Below are 22764 nucleotides of genomic sequence, written 5' to 3'. Positions count from 1 at the left end.
ATTCATGAGAAGAGTTATAAGATAGATTCCATTATGGAAAAGAGAAAAATGAATATAAATGTGAAAAATCACTCAAAAGTAATATATCCATTACCACCATACAGGGATAAAATGTGTGTTTATACTCAATTTTAAAAAATTAAGAGAAAAAAAACATAGATATGTATTAAAATAATAATATACAGGAAGTTAAACTAAAATATAATGTAATACTCGAACGTATAACTAAAAGTAGAAATAATATTTTTTTCTGAAAAAAAAAAAAAAAACAAATGACAATCATAGGGGGCCTTAGAAAAAGTGATTTCCAAACAATCAATTTTCCTTTGATCACCTAATATTTTTCTAAATTGATAAATGTTATACAACCATTGCAATTTATATAGAAATTTACGAGAAAAGTTATAGAACATATCCAATAATCATGAAGAGATAAATGTAAGGTATAGAATAATACAAAAGTGAAAATTTACTCTTAAATAATATTTAAACAGAGAATTTATTTTGCAAAATCTACATCCGAGAGAAAATGTGTTTCATAAATAGTTTTTTAGAGAGAAAAAGAAGAAAGAAGAAAAGTAAGATGATATTATGTAAGGGACCTTTTAAAGTTTGTTTGACCGTTTGTGCCACAATGGCACCAAGGCTGTGTCTTTCGCGCATCGACGGTATGTTGTCTTCCTCGTGGAGTATATTAAAAGTTCAATCAAATGTTTTTTTTTCTTTGTAAAAAAAGTTGAAGACGAAAGTTCAAGAAAATATACTGAAACAAGTTCCCAAACAAAATTTGAAATGAGAAAACTTTTAGAAAATGTCATTGGATAGGTCTTTTAAAAGAAAATTTTCTTTGTGTGCGGTCAACACCCTTGCTCGTGCAGTTTTTCAAAAGTTTTGTGAAAATGTCTTTTTTTTAGAAAAAACAAAAACAAAAAAGAAGACAACAATTCAAGAAATATTTTGGAAAGAGTTCGCGAGAAAACTTTTAGAAAATGTCTTTAGATAGACCTTTTAAACAAGAGATTTTGCAAATATATATGTGTATACACACGTATACATACATATGTTCTCGAAAGACTTCTTAGAAGAAAATAGGAAGAAAAAAAAAGTTTGCAAGAATGTTTTGTAAATGGCATTTGAAAGTTTTCTTCCACTTGTGCAAAGATGGCACCAAGACAACATCTTCTGAGCATTGTGTGGCCAACACCGTTGTGTAGTTATTCGAAAGTTTTGTGAAAATGTCTTTCTTTTTTAGAAAAGAAATACAAAAACAATTAGAAAGACAACAAAGACAACTATTGAAGAAATATTTTGGAAAGAGTTAGTAAACATAATTTGAAGCAATAAAACTTTTAGAAAATGTTCGACAATACCAAAAGCTGAAGGACCACTTTGACTTGGATCGAGCGACCTAACCATCAATAGTTGTGTTGAATTGGGGTGAGCGAATTTAAACCATGCTTGGATCGAGTCTAGAATGAAATTGGGCCGACGTCTGGGACTTGGACATTTGATGAGTCTTGAGATACAAACCCATAACGAGGGATCTAAATTAATATTTGGCGTTTTAAGAATTTAAAACTATATGCCTCAGAAACCCGCGGCAATTTGACAATCTTCTTCCCGCTGAAAACGAACCTCAAATTTAGGGCTGCGCAATGGCTTAATCTGGATATGAACTTCAATTAAACTCCGCGATTCTCTCCAATGTCTTCTCACAGCAAACATTTCAACTCGCACGACGCCGCCCGAAACTCAGCCATGGAGTTGGATGACCCCCAAAAGCTTCAGGAAGAAGGTGATGATGATCCGTTTCTTAAATTTGTTGATTATGCGAGGTCTGTGCTAGCATTCGAAGACGATGAAGACTTTGATCCTAATATTAATGGAACGGAGACCCATACCCCGGGTTGGACTTGGATCGCTTCTCGGGTCCTCAGAACTTGTATGGCCTACTCCAGTTCTGTTACCCCTGCAATTTTGCTATCTGAGCTCTCGCAGGTACTGCAAATTCGAACTCTTATAAGGTTTCTATCTTTGATCGTATAGATAATTTGAGTAATCGAATAGTATAATTATGCTAATCGTCTGATTTCAAATGAAAGATTCCAGGAGTTTGATGGAATCTCTTGGTTACATAACTTACAAGTTCGAGTACTAGTAGTCATATATTGCTTCTAGGCTGCTTCTAGGCTGCTTCTAGGCCCTTGAAGTTGATGTCTGCTTAAATTTGATTGATCCAATTGTAGTCCTTTTGGTTTTGTAAGTACTAGGTAATGCGGGCAAACCCCGAGTGACCTAGATTGCACCTTGATCCCACATATTTGTTTCTTAAAGTATTAGTATCCTCTAAATGGTCTTTTTGGGTTCACTTTCAATTATGAAATTGTTCATGTGAGAAATGATTGGTTGCCTCCCAAGCACCATAACCTGGATTGGGAATAAGAAAGCCACAGGTGACGAAGGGATTCAATTCTTCTCCAGGAGGAAATTACATTCTGGTCTTCCATCTCTCCAGCCAATTCCCCTCTAGTTTGTGACTTGTTGGCATAGGAATAATACAATTCTGGCAAGCATAAAATTCTTTACACCAACGCCTATCCAAGTATATTTTTAAATTCACCCGTGTAACCTGATTCACTCCTTGTCATAGGATTTGGGATTAGCCATGAATGTCATGGTGAGGAGAGTTGTTCTGGGATGAAAGTGATATACTTGATATATAATGGCGATGTATTATGCAGCATCTTGGAGAGAGTTAATAACTGAATGGTTGGTAAAACCAGACAAAGCTATCTATACCTAGAACGACTACACCTAACACTTATGTTAAGGGATCAAAAGATTGCTCGTGATTTAGACGGCTAGATAGAGCATGATACTTGATGAATATGGAGCAATTCCAGTATCTAAATGTTTTATCTAGACAATGACTGGTCCACTTCTAGTTACCAACTAAGATGGTCTAAGTTAATCTTTCAAAGTGTAGTTCCACAAGACAGTTATTTGACTAGTGATTTTATTTTGAAGGCTTGGTATGAGCAACACAGAGTTGGTGCTCCCAAGAAAATACCTGAATGTATTAACCAGTTGAAGAAGAAGAATAGGAGAAAGAAGCTCCCAAAAACAGTTACTATCGACTCCATATATGAGAAGAATTTCCTGGCTTTAAGTAGCGTTTTGGAAGCTGTAATTCTTGATGAGTTTATTCTTCCAGGTACTTATATCTTTTAGCCGGCGATTGTAATTTGAGCAATGTTCCGGATATTGCATTTCCAAATTAGTTATTCATGATTTACGAGCTTGTATATCTGTAGCTTAAGGAAGGGGTTAAAGAAACCGAAACATACAGATTCAAATGGAATAGTTCTTGTTAAATTTCTGAATAAGATGTACATCTTTTTCCCAAAAAACTGATACCTTTTATTATTTTTCGATTTTGCTTGGTTTTCTGAATTACTGAAGTACAGGATGTCGTATCCCTAGTTTAACTGTTTAGATGTCATTGCATGCAAGGATCTGAATCTTTTATCATGTCTTTTCCCAAGGTACAAATATACATATGCTTACTTTGGGCGATTTTTGGAGTTCTAATACAATTGATCTTTATCTCCATCGTAGGTAAACCATTTACTTTGTGATGCCATCTATTTGATCTATGGTTCCTCCTATAAAACCATTATGAATGAATTTCCATTTTCTTACTAAATTAGCAGATGCTTACAGCTGTTTAACTGCACTGCACTCTCGTTGTGACGTATTAATTTGGAAAATCCAGCTTTCATTAAGAAGAATAATAGTATATAGAGACGCCAACTACAAAAAATTTAAAGGTCAGCTAAAAGCAGGGAACAAAAAGATCACAAAGAACCCCCCTGTTGCTGTTGATAAATAACAAAGGGTAATTGTAAAGAAGTTTTGTAGTATGAAACCAACAAAGAAGCGTTAACATGCACAAAACCCCATTCCCTCTTCGACAACCTATCTAACCCCATAGAAGTTATTGGTTTCTTTGCTAATGAATGCCCCATAGAATGATGAAAGAATCCTTAACGATGAATTCAAAGTGACTTCATCCATAATCCCTTGAATGCTCGATCTCTGGGTGATGGAAATATCAAATGCCTGCCACATATAACCCACACGTGGAAGGCAAAAGGGTAGTCATGGTTATTGATCAAGATTTTTCGCACTTGTACCTGACACAACAGTTCATACCAAGGACAAGAGTGGATGATGTAAACAAAGTTTAAGGAGAGAACTTTATTGATTCTGTCAATAGAAACAAGAGGTCTCAGAATCCACTCAGCCAATTTATAGACAAAGGCCAGATGAGACCAAAGACCGATAAAATTAATCCAAACAACCAGCTGGATACAGATCAGTAAAACTGAAGTTACTCACGTTAAGACTTAAGTAACAAATAAAGATCTTCAAGAACTTAAATGATATTAGTAATTTAGTATTATAAGAAGCCCCCCAACAAAAGAGACAAGACTAAGAGTACAAAATGTCCTACATCACTTAAAGAAAATAGTATCATGACGGAACTGTACACAAGAAAGATGGATACAGTCCCTTAAGATCTTGAAACATTCAAAAACTTTCAATGAGAAAGAGAGAGCGTTGTCCTATCAAATGCTCTTGATAACAAAAGTTTCCTCCTTTGACTGCTATTAATTAATGTAGAAAAATTAGCTGATCGAAGAGAATTTCCAATCAAATTTCTTCATTTAAAAGCAAGACTTTTTTTTAATCGATAATCTCATTCAGGAATTCCTAGTGAGATGATTAAAAGTCTTCTCTAAGTCTATCTGAAAAGAACTTCCTTCTTCCTAACAATTCTCCAAAGCCCCATTGCAGTACTTTCTTCTTTTCATTACCATTTCTCAGTGAATGCATTAAATGCTTGCAGTTTTTATTTTATTTTATTTAAAAAGAAAGAAAAAATAAAAAACAAATAAAAGAGGCCTAGATTTGAGTGCCGAGTTCTTTTAGAACTCAAGGATGTCTACAGATCTTGTTCAAGTAGGTCAGATACAGTTGCTGAGTATGAATGCTGGGTTTTTGTAGTGCATATTGGCATTTAAGCAGTATGAAGCACATTTTTGTAGGGTTTATCCATAAACATAGATTTCCATCTCTGTCTTTTCATCTTGATTTGAGGTTCTGTTTTGACTCTACAAACGACAAAGAACTTGCCATCTTTATGTTTCATGGAAGAACTAGTAAAACAGGAATCTTTGAATGGCAGATTTTATGACTTAGTGAATGGAATTCTGAAGAAAGGGAGGCAAATATTTGTAACCGGATGCTATCTTCGTGCTGCCAGTGGTGGTTCTGGTTATCCACGACTTCTACCAACTGAATACCTTATCATATTGTTAGATGAGGTTGTCAAAAATGGTTTAATTACCAGAACCAATATTGCATCTCTCTCTTATAGTGCAGTTAGTATCCTGTTGTTTATTGTAGGAAGAGGACGATGATGTCATGCTTCTAGGAGCTCAATTTTGTTCTGATACCTTTTCTTCTGTTTCTCTTGATTCCGTCAACGAAGGGACTACATATTCATTGTATGCAAGGCAAGATATGTCCATCATTTGTTTGCCTACTTTTCTTCAGTTTAATCCAATTCTGTTTAAACTGGTTTCCTATCCTGTATAGGCTGCATTTATGATTTGGTCGTCTTTTGTTTTTCCCCCTCCCTAAAATGGTCAATGCTTAAACTTTAGAGGCTGAATCAACTAAATAAACCAGTTTTCACAACGGATGGATTTTGGATGTTCTATAATGAACTAAATAGTGGCTGCCGTATCTTCAATATTTGCAGGATTGAGTCCATTGGCCCACTGGAAATCCACGAGATGATGAATGGTTTACGGATGATACAAATCATTCTTGTTGATAATGATGGTTTCAAGCTAAAGTTTCTCTTATGGGGTGAACAGGTGTTACTGGCCAACCTTTTAAGGTGAATCTTTTAGTTTGAATTTATTTCAAGAATACTCTTATATGATTATATCAAAACCTAACAGTTCTCAATTGAACAGTGTTGGTAGTGTTCTTGCGCTTGATAGACCATATGTTGCAACTGTAAACGAGAATGGCGTAGGAACAAGTGATGAACTTTGTCTTGAATATGGTAGTGCAACACAGTTATATTTGGTGCCTTGCATTCAGCATGAGGAGCAAGTGAGTTGTAGAGCCCCAACTCACTGGGACCACACACATCCACACACGAAATTATAAAAACATACATGTCTCTTGATCCTGTTATTATGTAAATATTCTACTATGCAGGTATGTGTTTTAACACAGAATATAAACCAAGCTTCAAGGACAGTCAGTATGTCGTATCCTACTCAGAGTCCCCAAGTTTCTCAAGTTTCCTTGCCCTGTGATTCACATGGGGCAATTGATTTTGGTAACTATCCTTTTCGGGTGAGTGTAACTTCAAAATTAATGTTTTGATTGTATTTGTATTCTTTTTCTTTTTATGAAATTACTTATAATACAATAGACCCTTGACATTTATAATTTCTATTCCAACTCCATTACTTCATATACAGTACCAAACACATTGTGTATGAACTAAACCCAGTTTTGTTTGTGACATCCGGAAATTTTCAGGTAATTCCTATTTATTTGTCTTGAATTGTTGGGATGGTATTTGGTGGGGATTAAAGTGATTTATTTTGAGGAGGTATTTTAATTTAATCTTTAAGGCTAAGTTTGAATTGAATTTTGAACTTAGAGGAGGATATGAAGAATTTATATGTTTGTTTAATTAAACCTAAGAGGGTTTTGGGTTTAAGGAATATGAGTGTGTATTAAAAGGGTATTAGGGTTTAAGGAAGAAAATATATAAATATAAAAAAGGGTCTCACTAACCCTTTTTTACATTTATGTATTTTCTTCCTTAAACTCTAATACCCTTTTAATATATATGCATACACACTTATATTCCTTAAATCCAAAACTCTCTTAGTTTTAGGTTTAATTAAATAAACACATATATTTTTCTTATCCTTCTCTAAAGTCTTAGGTTTAATTAAACATATATATTTTTCTTATCCTTCTCTAAGTCCTTAAATTCAAAACTCTCTTAGTCTTAGGTTTAATTAAATAAACATATATATTTTTCTTATCCTTCTTTAAGTTCAAATTAAATTCAAACTCGCCGTATAAATTAAATCGGATTATCTCCTCAAACTAATTCAATTTAATGTTCAAAATTCCAAATACCATCCCAACAAATAAATAGGTAGTACTTGAAATTTTGGGATGTCATACTCGAGTGATTTGGATAATTAGGGTGTTTCTGAAATTAAATTGGGGAAAATGGGTGGATTTAAAACTACTTAGGTAGATGGTGTTGTATTTTTGTTTTTATTGGAGTGCGTCTCTAATCTACCCATTTTTTTTATTTCACACGAAAATGAGGCATTCATCCTAACTTTTTTCTCTCTCCTGATTCTACTTCTTTTATATAAAAAAATTCTCACTTTCTTCAACTCCATGTTCTTCTAACTCCATTTTCAATTGTTCAATCAGTTTTTTATGTTCCCACTCTGTTTCCAATCCATTCAACTCTTCTGAATCCTCCTCTCCCTTTCATTTCCCTCCGGCAAAGTCGATTCTTCTACGTTTATCTCGTTGGCCGGTTCGTACCCGCTGGTTTTGAAATCCAAATCAAATTCTAAGTCATTATATATTAGAGGCTGCAATGCTATGATATTGAAGTTCAAATCCCCTATATCATCCAAGCTTTTAAGAAAATACTTTCATCATGAAGTCTGTCTCTTTAATATTTGTGGAGACAAATCTTAATTTTTTCCATGCTATTTGTTAAGTTTACAGTCTTTTGTGATCGACCTTCAAGACAAGATGACTGGCATTAGCTTATATGGTAACGTTTTAGATATAGCTAATGAAAGAAATACCACAGAAGCCGGTTTCTCTATGAGAATTGAAGATAACACGGGAGAAGTTTTGGCCAAGTTACGCTTTGTGAGATCTTGGTATTGACATTTTATTTACTTAGCTTTTAATTTGTGGGTTTTATTAGTTTCACTTTTACATAGCGCGTGAAATAGCAAAAACTTCTCATCGTATATACTTCACATTTTCTCAGTTTCACTTTCATTTTTTCCTTTGTACCCCGTCCCATCTTGTAAAGGTCATTAGGAAGGGTAAGCGTTGGGCATACGGTATTTATAAGCGGCCTGACATGCACCAAGAACAAGAATCGGTGAGCTAGTTCAAACTATTTACTCAGTTATCCAGTAAATAAATTAGAAGTATTGTACAATTTGAAATTCTTCCAAACATTATTTATAACTTGTCTTCAATTTCAATGTTCTCTCTTATATATGTTGGCGGTTTCTTGATGCCAATTCTAATTTGATTTGAGTTTTTTTCCTTGTGAAGCTTAGAGGCTTTATGGATTGAGAATCATGTTGGAGCTTCGTTTGTTAACCTTAGCTGCTTGCCAGCATTGTTAACTTCATCTTGTCTTCATAAACTTTCGCGACTTTCTGATCTTACGAGCAACACTCATGGTACAAAGGTAAAGTATTTTCCTTTTTCTTCTATCTCTTTTTGTCTATAATATGTATGTGTTATATGTGCAATAAGGACCTTTTCAAAGTTGAAAGGGAAAAGTAACCTCGAGGCCGAGGGGGATGGGAGAGGGCCCTCGCCGGTTCTTCTATAAAGAAAGAAAACAGCTCCAATATTGTGGTTTATCAACAAAGACTGATTACATAATATTTTCAGTTTGAGGCCATAAATAATTCAAAATTACAATATATGTACGTATCTTTTTAGCGTTAAATGTCTCGGTTATTTCCATTCATCAGGACCACAAGAGAGCACTAGTCGCACATCTTGACGAAACCTTAGCACTCTCAATATCAAAACACAACTTTTTGGCCTTCAAAGAATTAATGTGTTCTTTCCACTCTCACCGTGATTATTTAAGTTGGCCATCAGTTCATGAATTTTATGCATGCGATCATAATATCAAAAAGTGGATGGATCTACAAGAGCATGTTTTTACTTTTTCCAACCGCTTCCAATAGTTTTGATATATCTCTTCTCTATCAGCTACGATCTTTATTTTGTTTCCCCAAAATCTCCCGAACAGGTCTGTCAAGTTCGGCTTGACCAAGTTTCACATTGTCACGTCAGTACGAAATTTTTGCATGCAATCTGTGGTCATTTTGTCGAGGAGACACCTGCCAGAATTGAGTGCAGCTTCTGTCGTTGTGAATGCAAGTCTGAGCTTATGCGTACATTCGACCTCAAAATCACCCTGGCAGATGATAGTGCAAAAATCTTTGCATGGTGTACAGGTCAAACTGCTGCAGAGTTGTTGCAAATATCTCCCGATGAATTCTGCGAACTACCTGAGGTGAAAATAGTTTTTGTTGAATAATAAAGAATTAATTTGCTAGTATACCTCTCTAAATACATCCTAGTTGGAATACACCCATTCTTTTGCAACCCCATTTTGTCACATGACAACTTTTTTGAAAGAAATTATATTTTGGCCTTTTATCTTCTGCGTGGCTGGACTGGTTTATAATTTGCTAAAAAGAAAATCACTGCTGCAACACTATCTTCTTTGGTTTGCAAAGTTGTGATATATCATAGTATGAAAATCTGGTCGTGAGAATCACTATTTAATATGAAGTATCGTGTTTGGGCTGATTCTTCTAACACAAGTGTCTTGACAATTGGTCCTAATCTTGCAGGAAGAACAAGTAATGTACCCATCTTCACTTGAGAATGAAAATTTTGTGGTTGCAATAGTGAACTGCAGAAGGCGGAGCAGCACATATGGAAACAATCTCAATTTCGCTAATGATCCACTTTCATGGGAGATTACTCGTGCACTCAAATGTGAATGATGTTGCATTATCTTTCTAACAATGGCGGCTGTATAAAGGTAAGAACATTTCTGTTTTTCTGGCCCCTCTTTTTTTTTCAACCTGCAACGTTTTGCCACTATAGATAAGATCAACTTCGTTTGGTAGTGGTTTAGTCATGTAATCTCGTAAATCTTATGATAACATTAAAATTTTGTCAATATTAAAATTATTTTTAGTTAAAATATAGTTTTGATTTTATGCTCTAGATTTTGATTCATTGTAATTAAGGGATGTTCCCAAATATAGTATTTGGCATCAAAATATTAACATATGTGGTAATATTAATTTTTTTTTACAAATCTACCCAAGTCTATTAGTGATAAACTTTTATCCGGTGATAGACTCATGGTTTATCAGTAATAGATCATATTGTTGGTGGTCTATCAATAATATTATTGATAGATTTTGCTATCTTTATAATTTTTTAAATATGTTATTCACTTGATTATTATTCCTAAAATTTTTATCTATTATAATTATTTTTTTATGGAAATTGTATTAAATGATAAAAACATCTCATGAATTTTTTTTTTTTTTTTTTTTGCATATTACGAATATGGCAAAAGTACTGATATCAGACGGTAATCATAGGGCTATCGGATGACTATTAGGCAGTAATAAAAAAGGCTCTCATTTTTAAATTTGCTACTTTTACAATTTAGAAAATATTTAGAAAATATAATGACATGGTTTCTATTATTTTTAAATTATAAAAATCAAACTTCTTAACTATAACATTTGAGCTCACAAATTTATCAAGTATTAAAATTGAATCCTCATAGTAAAAGGTAAATTGTGAAACTTTATATATTTAATACACTTCTACAACTATTTAAGTCGTGTGGTTTAATTTATTCATTTGAAGTCAAATGTTTGATTTTTATAATTTAAAGTTTAAGCATATACAGCAACAACCATCATATTTTAAAGGTGTATTGTAATTTGACTATAGATTTAAGACGGTACACACTAGATTTGATTTGGACATTTAACTTTTCTTGTCTTATGTTTGATCCGTAGGGTGGTGAAATATTCTCCAACTTTACAGTTAGAAATTTAATAGAAACAAAAAGGTGTAAGATCTAAATTATTTATTATAAAAGTTGAGTATAGACCATAGATGTGTATATATCATTATGTATACTTTTAGAATAGATCGGAGACCCCTGTACTCAACTTTTGGTAGCATCAATCTAAGTCCTTTTCTTTTAAAATTATATTTTAACCAACAAAGAGAAAGTATAGGGTAATTTGTGAGCCAAAAGTTTGAGACAAGAAAATCAAGGGTGGTAACGTTTTTAATATTTAAATAATTGTAAATAAATTTGAATGATATGTTTCCATTAGTAATATAGTCTTACCAAATGGATTTAATTTTATAACTTACTTTCTCTTTTTCTTTGTAAAAACATGTTTTAGTTTATTATTATTATTATTTGAAATATTGGGCGATTTTTAGTTGATATTTTATAACATTTTATCAATTTTCCTTTCATATAACATGTAAAATTGTTTGGTATTTAATAAAGAAGAATAAGCATGGGATTGAAGTTCTGAAAACCAAGCAAGAGAAGAGAATTTTTCACTTTTAGGACTGTACCACCAATTCTTGAACTAAATGTGAAGCAATGAATTGTTAATTTTGTTGCTCTCTTTAGCTAAAGTTTAATATGCTTTTGGTGGTTGCTCTTTTGAAATGGAAAGAATTTACCGTACCCTGTTGTGATCTTCATTTGTTTCACCTACTTAACTTCTCTTTAGTTTGTCTCTCCTTAGCCAATTCCTCAAGTCACCCTTTGATTCTTTTTTTGCCTCCCTAAACCTTATATATTATTATTCATAAATCATCTTCCAACATGCTTCATCATTATTCATTACACTAACACTTAATATTTCTTTTTTCTCTCTTTAATTATTTCTTCACTTCATCATATTTTCAAGGCATCACCAGATATTGAAGTCCTTTTAAGGTATGTTGAGTGAAGTAACATTTGTGTTTGTTGCAAAAAAATATTGTTTAAAGATTGTGATTTTTCTTTCTTTCTTTCTTTTCCATTCATATTTGGTCACTTCATTAGTGGAAATATCATTTTACTACGTGAAACGACTATTTTATCTTTTTCTTTCGTTGATATTTGGTCATTCAATTAGGTATCGAAAAATCATTTACTAATATCAATCAAATCTTTAATTTTTTTGTGCAACACAATCCTTGAGAGGGTGACTCGGTCAAGAAACTAGGGAGTTGAGTTGGAAAATGCATAGATAAGATATAAATTATGTTGGTTGTTTGACTTGAAGAGTTTGCAGGACTTACGAGTGAAAAATAAATTTATGTCTTATTAACTTCTTTTATCGTAGATTTTAGAAGAGTTCAAAGCTTCATTGCTTGTTCCAAATATTTTGTAAGACTCCTTTACGTTTTTTTCTAATCCTATAAATACAGAGTTGGGTTTTAAATATGTTTTTTTTTCTTTTCTTGTATTTTAAATTTTTGTTCATGCATGTTAAATGGGTATAGTTGCAAATATAGCTAAAGATTCAAAATATTAATATTTATAGCGTTTTTTTAAAATGTTTATATACTTAGCTGTTATTCTTAAATTTGTTGTCCATCACCATTACTCTCTATTGAATTGGTTTTCTTGGGGTTGTTTTTATACTTTGGTGTAAGTAGAGATTTGATTGTTCCATATTGTTTGGTTGAGATTAAATTGTTTAATCAGAAACTATGTTCTACATTTTATTAAATTAATACTGATTATTTGTTCCAAAACAAAGAGGAATATTTATCATAAATTGGTATCATTCCTCTCAATTATTTAATCATTTATTAATTTAATGTGTAAACACAATTCACTTAAAGTATCATCAAGTTATATATATAAGTAAAGTTATTGTTAAATCGATGTTTATTTCTATATCAAAATCTTAAAAAATAAAATTGTATCTTAGAAGTTTAACTCAAATATAGTTTAGTATTCTTTTTTAGTTCAAGATGGTTTGAAAGATTCAAAAGACTTTTTTTGGTTGATTATATACACTTTTTATCTTACATAATTTAATTATTCATTATGCTTTGATTCCTAGATTTTGAGTTCAATTTAGTGCTTTAATACCTTGATTCAAATGTTACAAGTGTTAGAGTTGTTTCAATTTGGTTAGTATTAGTTTTAATGAATTAGATCATTGTTGTTAATAATGATTTACCAATTACCTTACTCTGTCCCCAAAATAAAGCACCACCGGAAAGTCTCTGACCGTCGCTGGAAAGATGGATCCATCAACACCGGTTTCCCATACGATTAATATTTCTGGAATCTCACAAGAAAGCTTTCAGGAAGAGTCTCTCCTATCTTGCATTGAACGAAAATTGGAAGCCAATTGTTCATCCTTTACCATCTACAAAGCTCCAAGCGAAATCAATATTGAAGATAGAAACGTCTTCCTTCCCGCCAAAGTCTCAATCGGCCCTTTCCACCACGGCGCTCCACATCTCGAATCTGTTGAAAAGCTCAAGTGGCATTACTTGTCCACTTTCTTGACGCACAAACCGTCTCTCACTTTACAGGATCTTATTAAACTCGTTGTAAAATCGGAGAGCCGGGGGAGGAAATGCTATGAGAAAGAGTTTTATAGTTCGGATAGGGATGAGTTTTCACAGATCATGTTGCTTGATTGCTGCTTCATTCTTGAGTTACTTTTGCGATACACGAAAAGGAGGTTCAGGCGCCCGAATGATCCTGTTTTCACTACTCCTGGTTTGCTTTACGATTTAAGATGCGATTTGGTGTTGCTTGAAAATCAGATTCCATACTTCCTTCTCGAAGAAATTTATGCAAAGGTGCTAGATGGGTTAGAGGAAAATATGTATCTCAGTGACCTGACCTCCCGATTCTTTAGAACTATGGTACCTGGAGACCGGAAATTTATCGGCGATAACTTCATAGTGGAAGCAAATCATTTACTCGAAATGGTGTATTCTTGTTTCCTCTCCACCTATCCGCCAGTTGAGACGAACGACAAATTGAAATCGAAAGAATTACCTAGTGCGTCGAAGCTTAAAGCTGCCGGAATCAAATTCAAAAACGCCAGATCTTCAAAAAGCTTATTGGACATCAAATTTCAGAACGGCGTCCTTGAAATTCCGCCTCTAAGAGTGTACCAGAAAACGGAGACAATTCTGAGGAATCTTGCTGCTTATGAAATCTGTCAATTCGGAACCGATCTGCAAGTGAAATCGTATCTCAATTTCATGAGCCACCTTCTCCAGAGCGATGAAGACGTGAAGATACTGTGCAGAAAGAAAATCCTGAATGCTTTGAAGGACGAGGAGGAACAGATTATTGAGAAACTGAAATGGATACGCGAGCAGAAGGATAGCCTATCGGGAACGTTCTTTGCCGGCATTGTTCAAAAATTAAAAGAGAAGCCGGACCGATCCGTCGCGCGGTGGCGGAGGCTGAGAAGCAATTCGACGGCCATCAGCGTTGCCACCGTTTTGATGGTGGTTGTGATCTTCGGCGCGGCCTTTTTCGCTGCATTTTCAGTACTTCAGCGCCGTTACAAATAAGTTTCGGAGTCCAAAGACGTCTAAACCGTATCAATAAGTTTCCGTTTTGGCAATCACTCCCTAAACTTACCGATTTTTACGATTATAAACCCTTCACTGTTGCAAAATTAATTTCGGACATTCATTTTTTTAATTAAATTATATCAAAAAATAATTTGAGTAAAAATAAAGAAACTACGGAAAATAGTTTCTTTTAATTCTTATTTTATTTAATCTTAAAACTTCTAATTTGCTCATTGGTGGAAAGACATTTATATTCATTTTTTACCTACAAAATTTTAGGAGGTAAATATGACAAATTCAATATTGTTAGAATGGTGTATGCAGTTTTTTCAAACAAATGTTTCTTCTTTTATCTACTTTTTCTCGCTACCTTTTGTGATTTTTTTGTTAGATTATTGAATATTAATGCAAAAGCACTTTGTCAGTTTTTAACCTTCCAAAAAAAGAAACATTAAAATCTAGTGGGTAATAATGTTTTTGTGAAGGAAATGATAAAAAGTCCACTAATTGGGCAACACATGCCCTTGCCCTTCTCACCCTCCATTTATGACCATTGTCGAGGGATAGAGTATTATGCTACTACGCCACAATACACCACACCTTCGCTTGTCATTAGTTACTACCAATCATCCACCTTTGGATTTCCATGATCACCATCATACGTTCGCATCCTATGTAACTTTTGAATGCTTTTGATTGTTTTGAGAAGTGGATGTAAATGTATCAATTTTCACTGCCACCTTTTATTTTGGATAAACATTCTTTTTATTAAAATTAATATGTTTTGTTGATTTGAATCTCATTTCTATTTCATTTTTAAATTTCAATTTTGGTTTCTTTAAATTTAATGACTTTATAATTTTAAATATAGTTTTAAAGCAATAAAATATTGTATAACTCGTTTGATTATTTACCCTTATTAGCCTACACTATCTAAAGACAAAAATATAATAATGAACAATTAAGTTTCAAAATGTAATGTTTAAGTATGAGGTTCAATTAACTAAGGCAAAAGGTAAAGTTGCAATATTTTAAAACTTTTAAATTAAATTAAAATCAAATTCAAAACTTATTAATTGAATGTGTAGCGTTTTGAAACAAATGAATTAAAAAAGACGTTTTTTCTATTTTTCAACTAAATTCTTACCATTTTCATACAACGAAAGAATTAGAATTTCTTTTCAAAATTACTAAGTGCGTTGATTTTAATAATACTTAATGTTTGAGAAAGTACATGACTGTGTGATAACAAAAACAATGTATTGGTATTTTCAAATGAAATAAAAAAAAATTCTAAATTGGTTCGATTATAATAATGGAGAGTTTTTATTAAACACAATTAAATATCACTTCCAATATTTGAATAAGACAATAAATTGATATGATTGATTGAAGTCTCATAATTTTAATTCATAAGCTTATAAACTTTAACTTTTTCACTAAAACTATCATTAAACTCAGTGTCTATTAATCAAAATTAAATAATTAGAAAGGCAGCTTTTAAAATCAACTTGAATAATAATAGGAAAAAAGATAGCAATTACAAAAAGTGTAAAATTAATTAATTGAAGATCATATCATATATCATATAAATGATATGATAATGGGGGAATAGAATGGTTATGTACAGCCGTCCACAGAGGATCAATCTCGTAGAGAGAGAGCATATGTCAACGTCAACGACTCCACGCCCATTTTTTCCCTCACATTTTCTTTTCCCTTTTTGTCCTTTTCTTCGTCTCTTTCTCTCACAATCAATAATGGTTAATCCTTACGATGGTGGAGTCTCTTCCCCTTAAATTCCGCTCCCCTCTCCAAAATTCTTCACATTAAAAAAGAAATAACGAAGCTTTTCGACATTCATTCCTTCATTCCCACAACAAAAATCATGGACGGTGAACGGAGAGTCGGCGTTGCGGTGGATTTCTCTGCCTGTAGCATTAAAGCCCTCAAATGGGCCATCGACAACGTTATCCGCAAGGGCGATTTCCTTGTTCTCATCGCCGTTCGTCCCGAAGGCGATTATGAAGACGGCGAGATGCAGCTCTGGCAAACCACCGGATCTCGTATGATTTCTCTCTTTCGATCATACCAGATTATACATGCATTTCTTATTCCATCGCTTCGATTTTCTGAAATTATTTGGCATTGATTTTTCGTTTTTTGTTTGGTTTTTCTGTTTCTTGATGATGATGGGTAATTTATAATTTTTGGATGCATGTGTGTGTTTATTGTTTTGTAGCGCTTATTCCTTTGGTTGAATTTTCCGATCCGAACACTATGAGGAAGTACGGGATTAAGCCTGATGCTGAAACTCTGGATATTGTGTCAACGGCGGCTGCTCAGAAGGAGGTGATTTATCAGGTGTTCTTGTTTTAATGTTCATTGGGATTCATTGCACTGATATGGAATTTTTTGTGTAATTGAACAGATCAATGTTTTACTTAAGATTTATTGGGGAGATGCTCGTGAGAAGATTTGTGAAGCAATTGATCATATTCCTATTACTTGTCTCATCATTGGGAACAGAGGTCTCGGCAAACTTAAGAGGTGACAACCAATTCTCTCTTTCTGTTGTTTAAATCCTTAATTATGCTGTTAATCATTGATTTAATTAACAATAAAAGTTTGGCTAACGCTTCCAAAATAATATTTTCGTACTTTACTGTTGCTTATGAATTGGTCTTTACAACAACATGAAAGGTGTTAAAAATGGAAGTGTATTCAAATTCCGATGATTAAAACCACTATGAAACGTAGTTTCTTAATTAGAACCCAATTTTGATGAAATAAAATTTACATTTAATTTTTTTGAATTAAATGCGAAATTAATTTTGGAGTAACTAGAGTTAAGGATGAGATGTGTTTTTAAAACTGATAAATGATTCTATATGTAGAATTTTTGTTTTCTGAAACTGTTTTGTAGAGAACAGAACATATCTAATAGTATCTTCTCTTATTATACTTGTTAAATCATGTTACTAAAGTCTGTTTACACCTGTTAGTTTCTTTCTTCTACATTTTATAGATCTTACTGAAATCCAAACCAAAATTCGAAGTTCCTAAAAACTTTGTTTTTTTATTTTGAAATTTTTGGAAGGAATTCAAATGTTTTCTTGAAAACGAAAAAAAAAAAACCATTGTAATTAAGGAAACTGGGAGAAAACAAGCAAAACCAATTGGTTATGAATTGGGCCTAAAAGTTTGAGATTGAATGCGGTCAACTGTTTATCGACCTGCCATAGATTTGAAACTGTAAAAACGTGTTTAGATAACTGTTTAAACAGATTATGAAGTTCTTCAATTTCTTTTTCCATTCATATCCTTATGAACTATGTATTCCAGTGTTACTCAAATATGTTTCCCATAATAGTTCCCAGATTCCTTAAAAGCTACCCGTCCAAACCTTTGAGAGTGTTTGGCCCAATAACTTCATAAGTTGATATTAAATAACTTAACTTTACCAATTTCAATTGTGTTTACTATTGAAGTTTAAATATTTATGGAAGTACTTCCTCTTTCCCTTTTCTCTTTTTCTCTCTATAATGCTTTCTAACTTATGACTAGACAATTTGCACCCTAAACACAGATTCCTTTTAACTCCAAATTTATGTCAACTCATCTAGAATCTGAATTTGAATTTTACTGTTTTGAATTTGATGAAATTTGTGTATGCAATATAATTTTACAGGGCCATATTGGGGAGTGTAAGCAACTATGTAGTGAACAATGGTTCGTGTCCAGTCACTGTGGTGAAGAAAGCAGATCATGAAAACTGATCATCCCAACCCAACAACACTCTTAAATTCTACATTTTCCCATTCAAATTTTCTGATTGTAAGATACTGATTGTGTTTTGTGAATTTGGTAATGTATATGTTGATGATGGTCTGTCCTTAACTAGTTTGACGTGTTGTTAAAATGTTTGTTAAATAATGAGTGTTTCTATGGGCTGTTATTGGAATGGTTTAGAGACTGTTTGGGTGTGTTCTTGAAAACAGTTTTCTGTTTAATAACAATTTAGTACAAATATGTCCACTATTTTGTTTTTTGTTATTTGTTATTATACTTTATTCAAAAATTGAAAACTAATGATTGATTTTGGAATTTAGCTAAAAAGAATATGCAACTCACGCTAAAATATTAAAAAAATAAAAAGAAACAAATGTGTTGGAATGTAAACATCATTTAATGATATATAAGACATTTTTTAGAAGGAATTTTGGTAAAGACTTCAAAAATATTGTTATTGTTAGTTTATGAATACAAAACGTTAATACTCGTTAGAGAAGGTTGCACAAAAATATTCGACTTTTTTTTTTTGTCTAAGGTAGAGTGTCTTTGACAAACTTTAAATTAGCTAAGAGGAATGATGCATTAATAGTTCATGTTAGTTTATTAAGAGCAAATATACTTTTTAACATTTTTTAAAGTTTCAAGTATTTTTGAAACAAAATACTAAACACTTGAAAGTTAGAGTTATTTTATGACACGTAATACAAATATATTTTTTATAACTTAGCAAATCTTAGATTGAACAGTACAATTGGAACAAAAACAATCAACATAATATACAAACTATACATCACTATAATAATCATCGTATATTACTTGCATATTCCAAATAAAACCCCTCGAAAGCTTTAGAGATAAATTTAGAGAGACATGAAATTGTAAAGATTTCATAAGGGTTTATTATCGTATTACAACAATAGTAAAACATTCAAATTGTATCTCTACGGAAGACCGATTGAACCGCATTTTACATAACAATAAACCTAACTACACATCATTCTAAATAACACAATATAAAACTATTACATCTTTCATATTTAACACTCTAACACCATCAATGATCATATATATATAATGAAAACAGTAAAGGAGATATGTGTGGACATGAGTTTAATTCTATAATTGACACACTGTTATATTTTAAAATGTTTAAATTTAGTTATAGTCCCCCATTGGTTCAAGAGAAAAATAGAAGTGATACCGACCAATTGTAGCTATTTATTAGAATTGTTTGAAGCCAAAAGGAGATAAGGTGAGAAACGTGTAAAAAACTAAATTGCTTTCTTAAGAAAAGGATGTCGAGAGAATGTATTTTAGAGGGAGATTTGTCAATACCCACACGGGAAAACAAACTCTTTGTCAAACGAGGTCGTGCAAGGGTGATGAAGATAAACACTAATAACAAAATTTACATTCTAGTTTGAAAGTAAAATTAATGTATTGTCCATGTAAGTAATTTATATATAATAGTAAAATTCTGAAGTTGAAATACCAATATATCAATGTTTTATTCCTGAACTTTTTGAAAGTTGAAATTCGTGAAATTTAACTCTGAAAGTCTACATAGTTGTTGAATAATAAAATCAACATTTGCTTTGGCAAATTTTTAGGTGAATCCGAATGAGTAAAAAGATTAAGTTTTCCAAAAGAATAACCCATTTCAAGTATGGCTAATAATACCTTGTACATAAAACAGACGAGGAAAAGGAAAAGATCTATAGGCAAACTGTTTTAAGCCAAACAATTTTGCATATGTTATTATTTAACTACAAATAATGGAGAAGGCAACACCATAAAAACATAAGATTGCTTTTTTCCTTGTAGAATCAGAATGATAAGAAACATTAGAATTTACGCTAAAACTATCAATACACATAAGACCCTTGTGTCTCATAGCAAAGCTATCAACCAACAAATATCATCTCCAATCTTCTAAGATTCATCCATGAACACAGAACCATGAGCGCTTGCTTTCATGAACTTCTTCAGCAAAAGAACAACAATTGCAAGAGTGAGCCCGATTGCAGCCCATGTGAATAACCTGTCATCGGCTGGTTTATGAACTCTTGTCTCAGGCCTCCCCTGCTCAGTCTGAGTGGTGGGGCGACTAGATGGCGCCACTCTTGCCACTTCTGGCTGGACCTCTGGTACTGCTTCCTCAACGATCCTGTTGATTGTAGGTGAATTCTGCAGCTCTTCCACAGCAGCTGCAAGTTCAGCAGTTTCAGAAGTTACCTGGACATCAGCCTCCTCGTTGGTGGGTTTCTCGCCAGAGACATCTGTAGAACCCGATTGAGGGACAGGCGGCGCCTTACTCAGCATGTATTCATGAATCTGAGATGTAAAGGAAGCTGATTAGTTAACAATGACATATCACATGTTGGAGATTCAATGCATTATTGCTACTTGATAGCTTATAAAATTTCAACAGAACTTGGGAGTACCTCGTCAATTAGTTTTTGACGTTCAGGAGTACCAAATTTCGGGGGTGCTTCTCGAGATTTGATGGCCAGTACTCGCCTTTCTTCCTTCTTGTAGTCCAGGGAACCAAGAGCTCCATTTGGGTTTGTAGGCATGAAAGCAATTAATGCCACCAACGCAGTGCGCACTACAAACAGTAATCAACAGAAATGGGGAAGCCAGGAAAAAAGGAACGGAGATCAGAGCATGTGGAACTTGAAGCAACTAAGTGTAAATGCAAAATCCAGACAATGCATAACATAAGATGACAAGACAAGTTTAATAAATAATAAAAAGAACGCACCACTCCATGATGGTTGCCAATGCTCTGGATGGTGATTTGATATGCTCAAACAAATCTTCGTTTGGGTTTCAAATCGACCGTTCGGCTGAAAGAAAGGAATTGACATTGATAAGCTCTTCCATTAAGTATAACATCACTTGTCAAAATACGCAACAGAAGAACTATAGGAGGCTTGTTTGAGAGTGATTATGAAATTGCCAGAACAATCCTAGTCTTCTATTCAATCTGAGAGATCACTTCTAATCTTTAAAACTGAATTTTGATCTTACAAAAAATTGTGTTTAAAAGTGTATTAGATATGAAAAGTGATTCCAAACATGCTCTATATAAGCCGAGAAGCAACAGAAAGAGAAACAAGCATGACGAGAGATCACTATCTTACGGTCAATAGCATGAATGAAGGTGGCTTGAATGGATATTCTGCTGGCAATTGGATACGTCCATGATATATCCCACCCTCAAACTCACTATCACCAGGTCCGCGGATGGCAAATTGCCATTCAAATATATTCTCCTGAAAAACCAACATTTAGCCTCAAATTCAACAGGGAGGTTTGGAAAAACCCCTAAATTCTATAACAATTGAAATACAAAAATTATGCATATAATTATAAGATTGGTGTATCAATCAAGCAACCTTCCTAGTTCCCATAGCCGATATTTCCTCTCTTTTGCTTTTCTTTATCCGAAATGCAATGAAGTCGACACACATGTATAAGATAAATGGAGATTTATGCAAAAAGACCGAATGCGCATGTGTTCGTAGATTTAGCAAACAATTTAAACAAAATGATTATTACCCTAGCTAGAGAACAAGGGTTTATTGAAAACAAAGGCCTGCTCCAAACTTTCAGCCGTCGATAATTTTCGAAGATCGTTAACTAGAATGAATAGTATAATAAAAATTTAACCCAAAAAAACTGGTTAATGTTTTCACTTTCTTCCTTTTTGAGCCCTAATGGATCATTCATATGCGACTAGTCGCAGACCCCAGTAGAGTAGGTAAGAAAAATGAAAGAACACCAAATTGATAATTGATTTCCGTCCACACTTCCACATACATCGTGCCATTTCAACAATCGGGGACAATCACAATGAAACAATCCATTCAACAGAGAAACGGAAACCATTGAAATGTAAAACAGACCAAACAAGAACAACACCCATTAGGTTAAATTTTAAAACAGGAATGGAAATTCAGATAAGATCATAAGCAACAAACCTCAAGAGGAAGACTCATGAAATCATCAGAAGGATTAGCCTGCATCTCCTTGACCTCCTGAAGGATCCTCTTCACCGCAGGGTTCTTCAAATTGTACTTATCCTCCGCCATAGCTTCTCAATTCAATCGCAGATCCGATCCGACTGCAACCACCACCGATCACGAGACTACAAAATTACTTGATCGGAAAAGAAGCAATCTCCGGAACCAAACGAGAGGATTTGAATCGATAATCAAAGCCAGGCAGTCGCAATTTATTGGCACGGAGGAAGAAGGGGAGCGAAACAAACATATTGCGTATTGACGCGCCACGTCATTCTTTGATTGTTTGTTGACGTGTTCTATGTCTATTGGTTCATAGAAAAAAAGTTACTTGATATTTTCATGTTGTTTTTCTCCGGTTAAAATTAAAATTAACAAACTACTCTTTGAAATTAGTTATCCTAAATTGTAAAAAAAAAAATTGTAATTT

At 33.2% G+C, this 22764-nt stretch overlaps 4 protein-coding genes across 4 annotated transcripts; 3 read left to right on the top strand and 1 right to left on the bottom strand.

Moving 5' to 3' along the window:
* The first annotated feature begins 1571 nt into the window (after positions 1-1571).
* LOC101215087 lies at positions 1572-10236 on the top strand. Its single transcript, XM_004134455.3, has 13 exons — positions 1572-1998; positions 3028-3214; positions 3546-3618; positions 5252-5390; positions 5473-5582; positions 5831-5971; positions 6051-6192; positions 6301-6441; positions 7861-8021; positions 8180-8251; positions 8431-8569; positions 9149-9415; positions 9759-10236. Exons 1-13 carry the CDS (start codon positions 1705-1707, stop codon positions 9912-9914), a joined length of 2022 nt encoding a protein of 673 aa, XP_004134503.1. The 5' UTR covers positions 1572-1704; the 3' UTR covers positions 9915-10236.
* A 1158-nt stretch (positions 10237-11394) lies between these two features.
* LOC101214850 (UPF0481 protein At3g47200) lies at positions 11395-14754 on the top strand. The gene is made up of 2 exons (XM_004134454.3): positions 11395-11905; positions 13176-14754. The coding sequence occupies exon 2, from the start codon at positions 13210-13212 to the stop codon at positions 14506-14508; it is 1299 nt and encodes a 432-aa protein (XP_004134502.1). The 5' UTR covers positions 11395-11905; positions 13176-13209; the 3' UTR covers positions 14509-14754.
* A 1487-nt stretch (positions 14755-16241) lies between these two features.
* LOC101211722 (universal stress protein PHOS32) lies at positions 16242-18559 on the top strand. The gene is made up of 4 exons (XM_004134196.3): positions 16242-16577; positions 16754-16863; positions 16943-17061; positions 18203-18559. The coding sequence occupies exons 1-4, from the start codon at positions 16400-16402 to the stop codon at positions 18288-18290; spliced, it is 495 nt and encodes a 164-aa protein (XP_004134244.1). The 5' UTR covers positions 16242-16399; the 3' UTR covers positions 18291-18559.
* Positions 18560-19964: 1405 nt separating this feature from the next.
* LOC101211477 (ubiquitin-conjugating enzyme E2 32) lies at positions 19965-22554 on the bottom strand. The gene is made up of 5 exons (XM_004134195.3): positions 22293-22554; positions 21453-21584; positions 21071-21155; positions 20751-20914; positions 19965-20640 (listed from the first exon to the last, which is right to left on the bottom strand). Exons 1-5 carry the CDS (start codon positions 22401-22403, stop codon positions 20239-20241), a joined length of 894 nt encoding a protein of 297 aa, XP_004134243.1. The 5' UTR covers positions 22404-22554; the 3' UTR covers positions 19965-20238.
* Between the last annotated feature and the right edge of the window lie 210 nt (positions 22555-22764).

Source organism: Cucumis sativus, chromosome 3 (assembly GCF_000004075.3).
Source record: "Cucumis sativus cultivar 9930 chromosome 3, Cucumber_9930_V3, whole genome shotgun sequence".
Lineage (NCBI taxonomy): Eukaryota > Viridiplantae > Streptophyta > Magnoliopsida > Cucurbitales > Cucurbitaceae > Cucumis > Cucumis sativus.
This window is presented reverse-complemented; position numbering and strand designations above follow the sequence as displayed.

Coding starts and splice junctions, on each gene's coding strand:
- LOC101211477 (XM_004134195.3), bottom strand. CDS start 22,403: ATGGCGGAGGATAAGTACAATTTGAAGAACCCTGCGGTGAAGAGGATC. Junction 21,585..22,292: donor TCATGAGTCTTCCTCTTGAG/GTTTGTTGCTTA, acceptor TTGGTTTTTCAG/GAGAATATATTTGAATGGCA. Junction 20,915..21,070: donor TTGGCAACCATCATGGAGTG/GTGCGTTCTTTT, acceptor TACTGTTTGTAG/TGCGCACTGCGTTGGTGGCA.
- LOC101214850 (XM_004134454.3), top strand. CDS start 13,210: ATGGATCCATCAACACCGGTTTCCCATACGATTAATATTTCTGGAATC.
- LOC101211722 (XM_004134196.3), top strand. CDS start 16,400: ATGGACGGTGAACGGAGAGTCGGCGTTGCGGTGGATTTCTCTGCCTGT. Junction 16,864..16,942: donor CGGCGGCTGCTCAGAAGGAG/GTGATTTATCAG, acceptor GTAATTGAACAG/ATCAATGTTTTACTTAAGAT. Junction 17,062..18,202: donor GGTCTCGGCAAACTTAAGAG/GTGACAACCAAT, acceptor ATAATTTTACAG/GGCCATATTGGGGAGTGTAA.
- LOC101215087 (XM_004134455.3), top strand. CDS start 1,705: ATGTCTTCTCACAGCAAACATTTCAACTCGCACGACGCCGCCCGAAAC. Junction 5,972..6,050: donor TTACTGGCCAACCTTTTAAG/GTGAATCTTTTA, acceptor TCAATTGAACAG/TGTTGGTAGTGTTCTTGCGC. Junction 8,252..8,430: donor TGCACCAAGAACAAGAATCG/GTGAGCTAGTTC, acceptor TTCCTTGTGAAG/CTTAGAGGCTTTATGGATTG.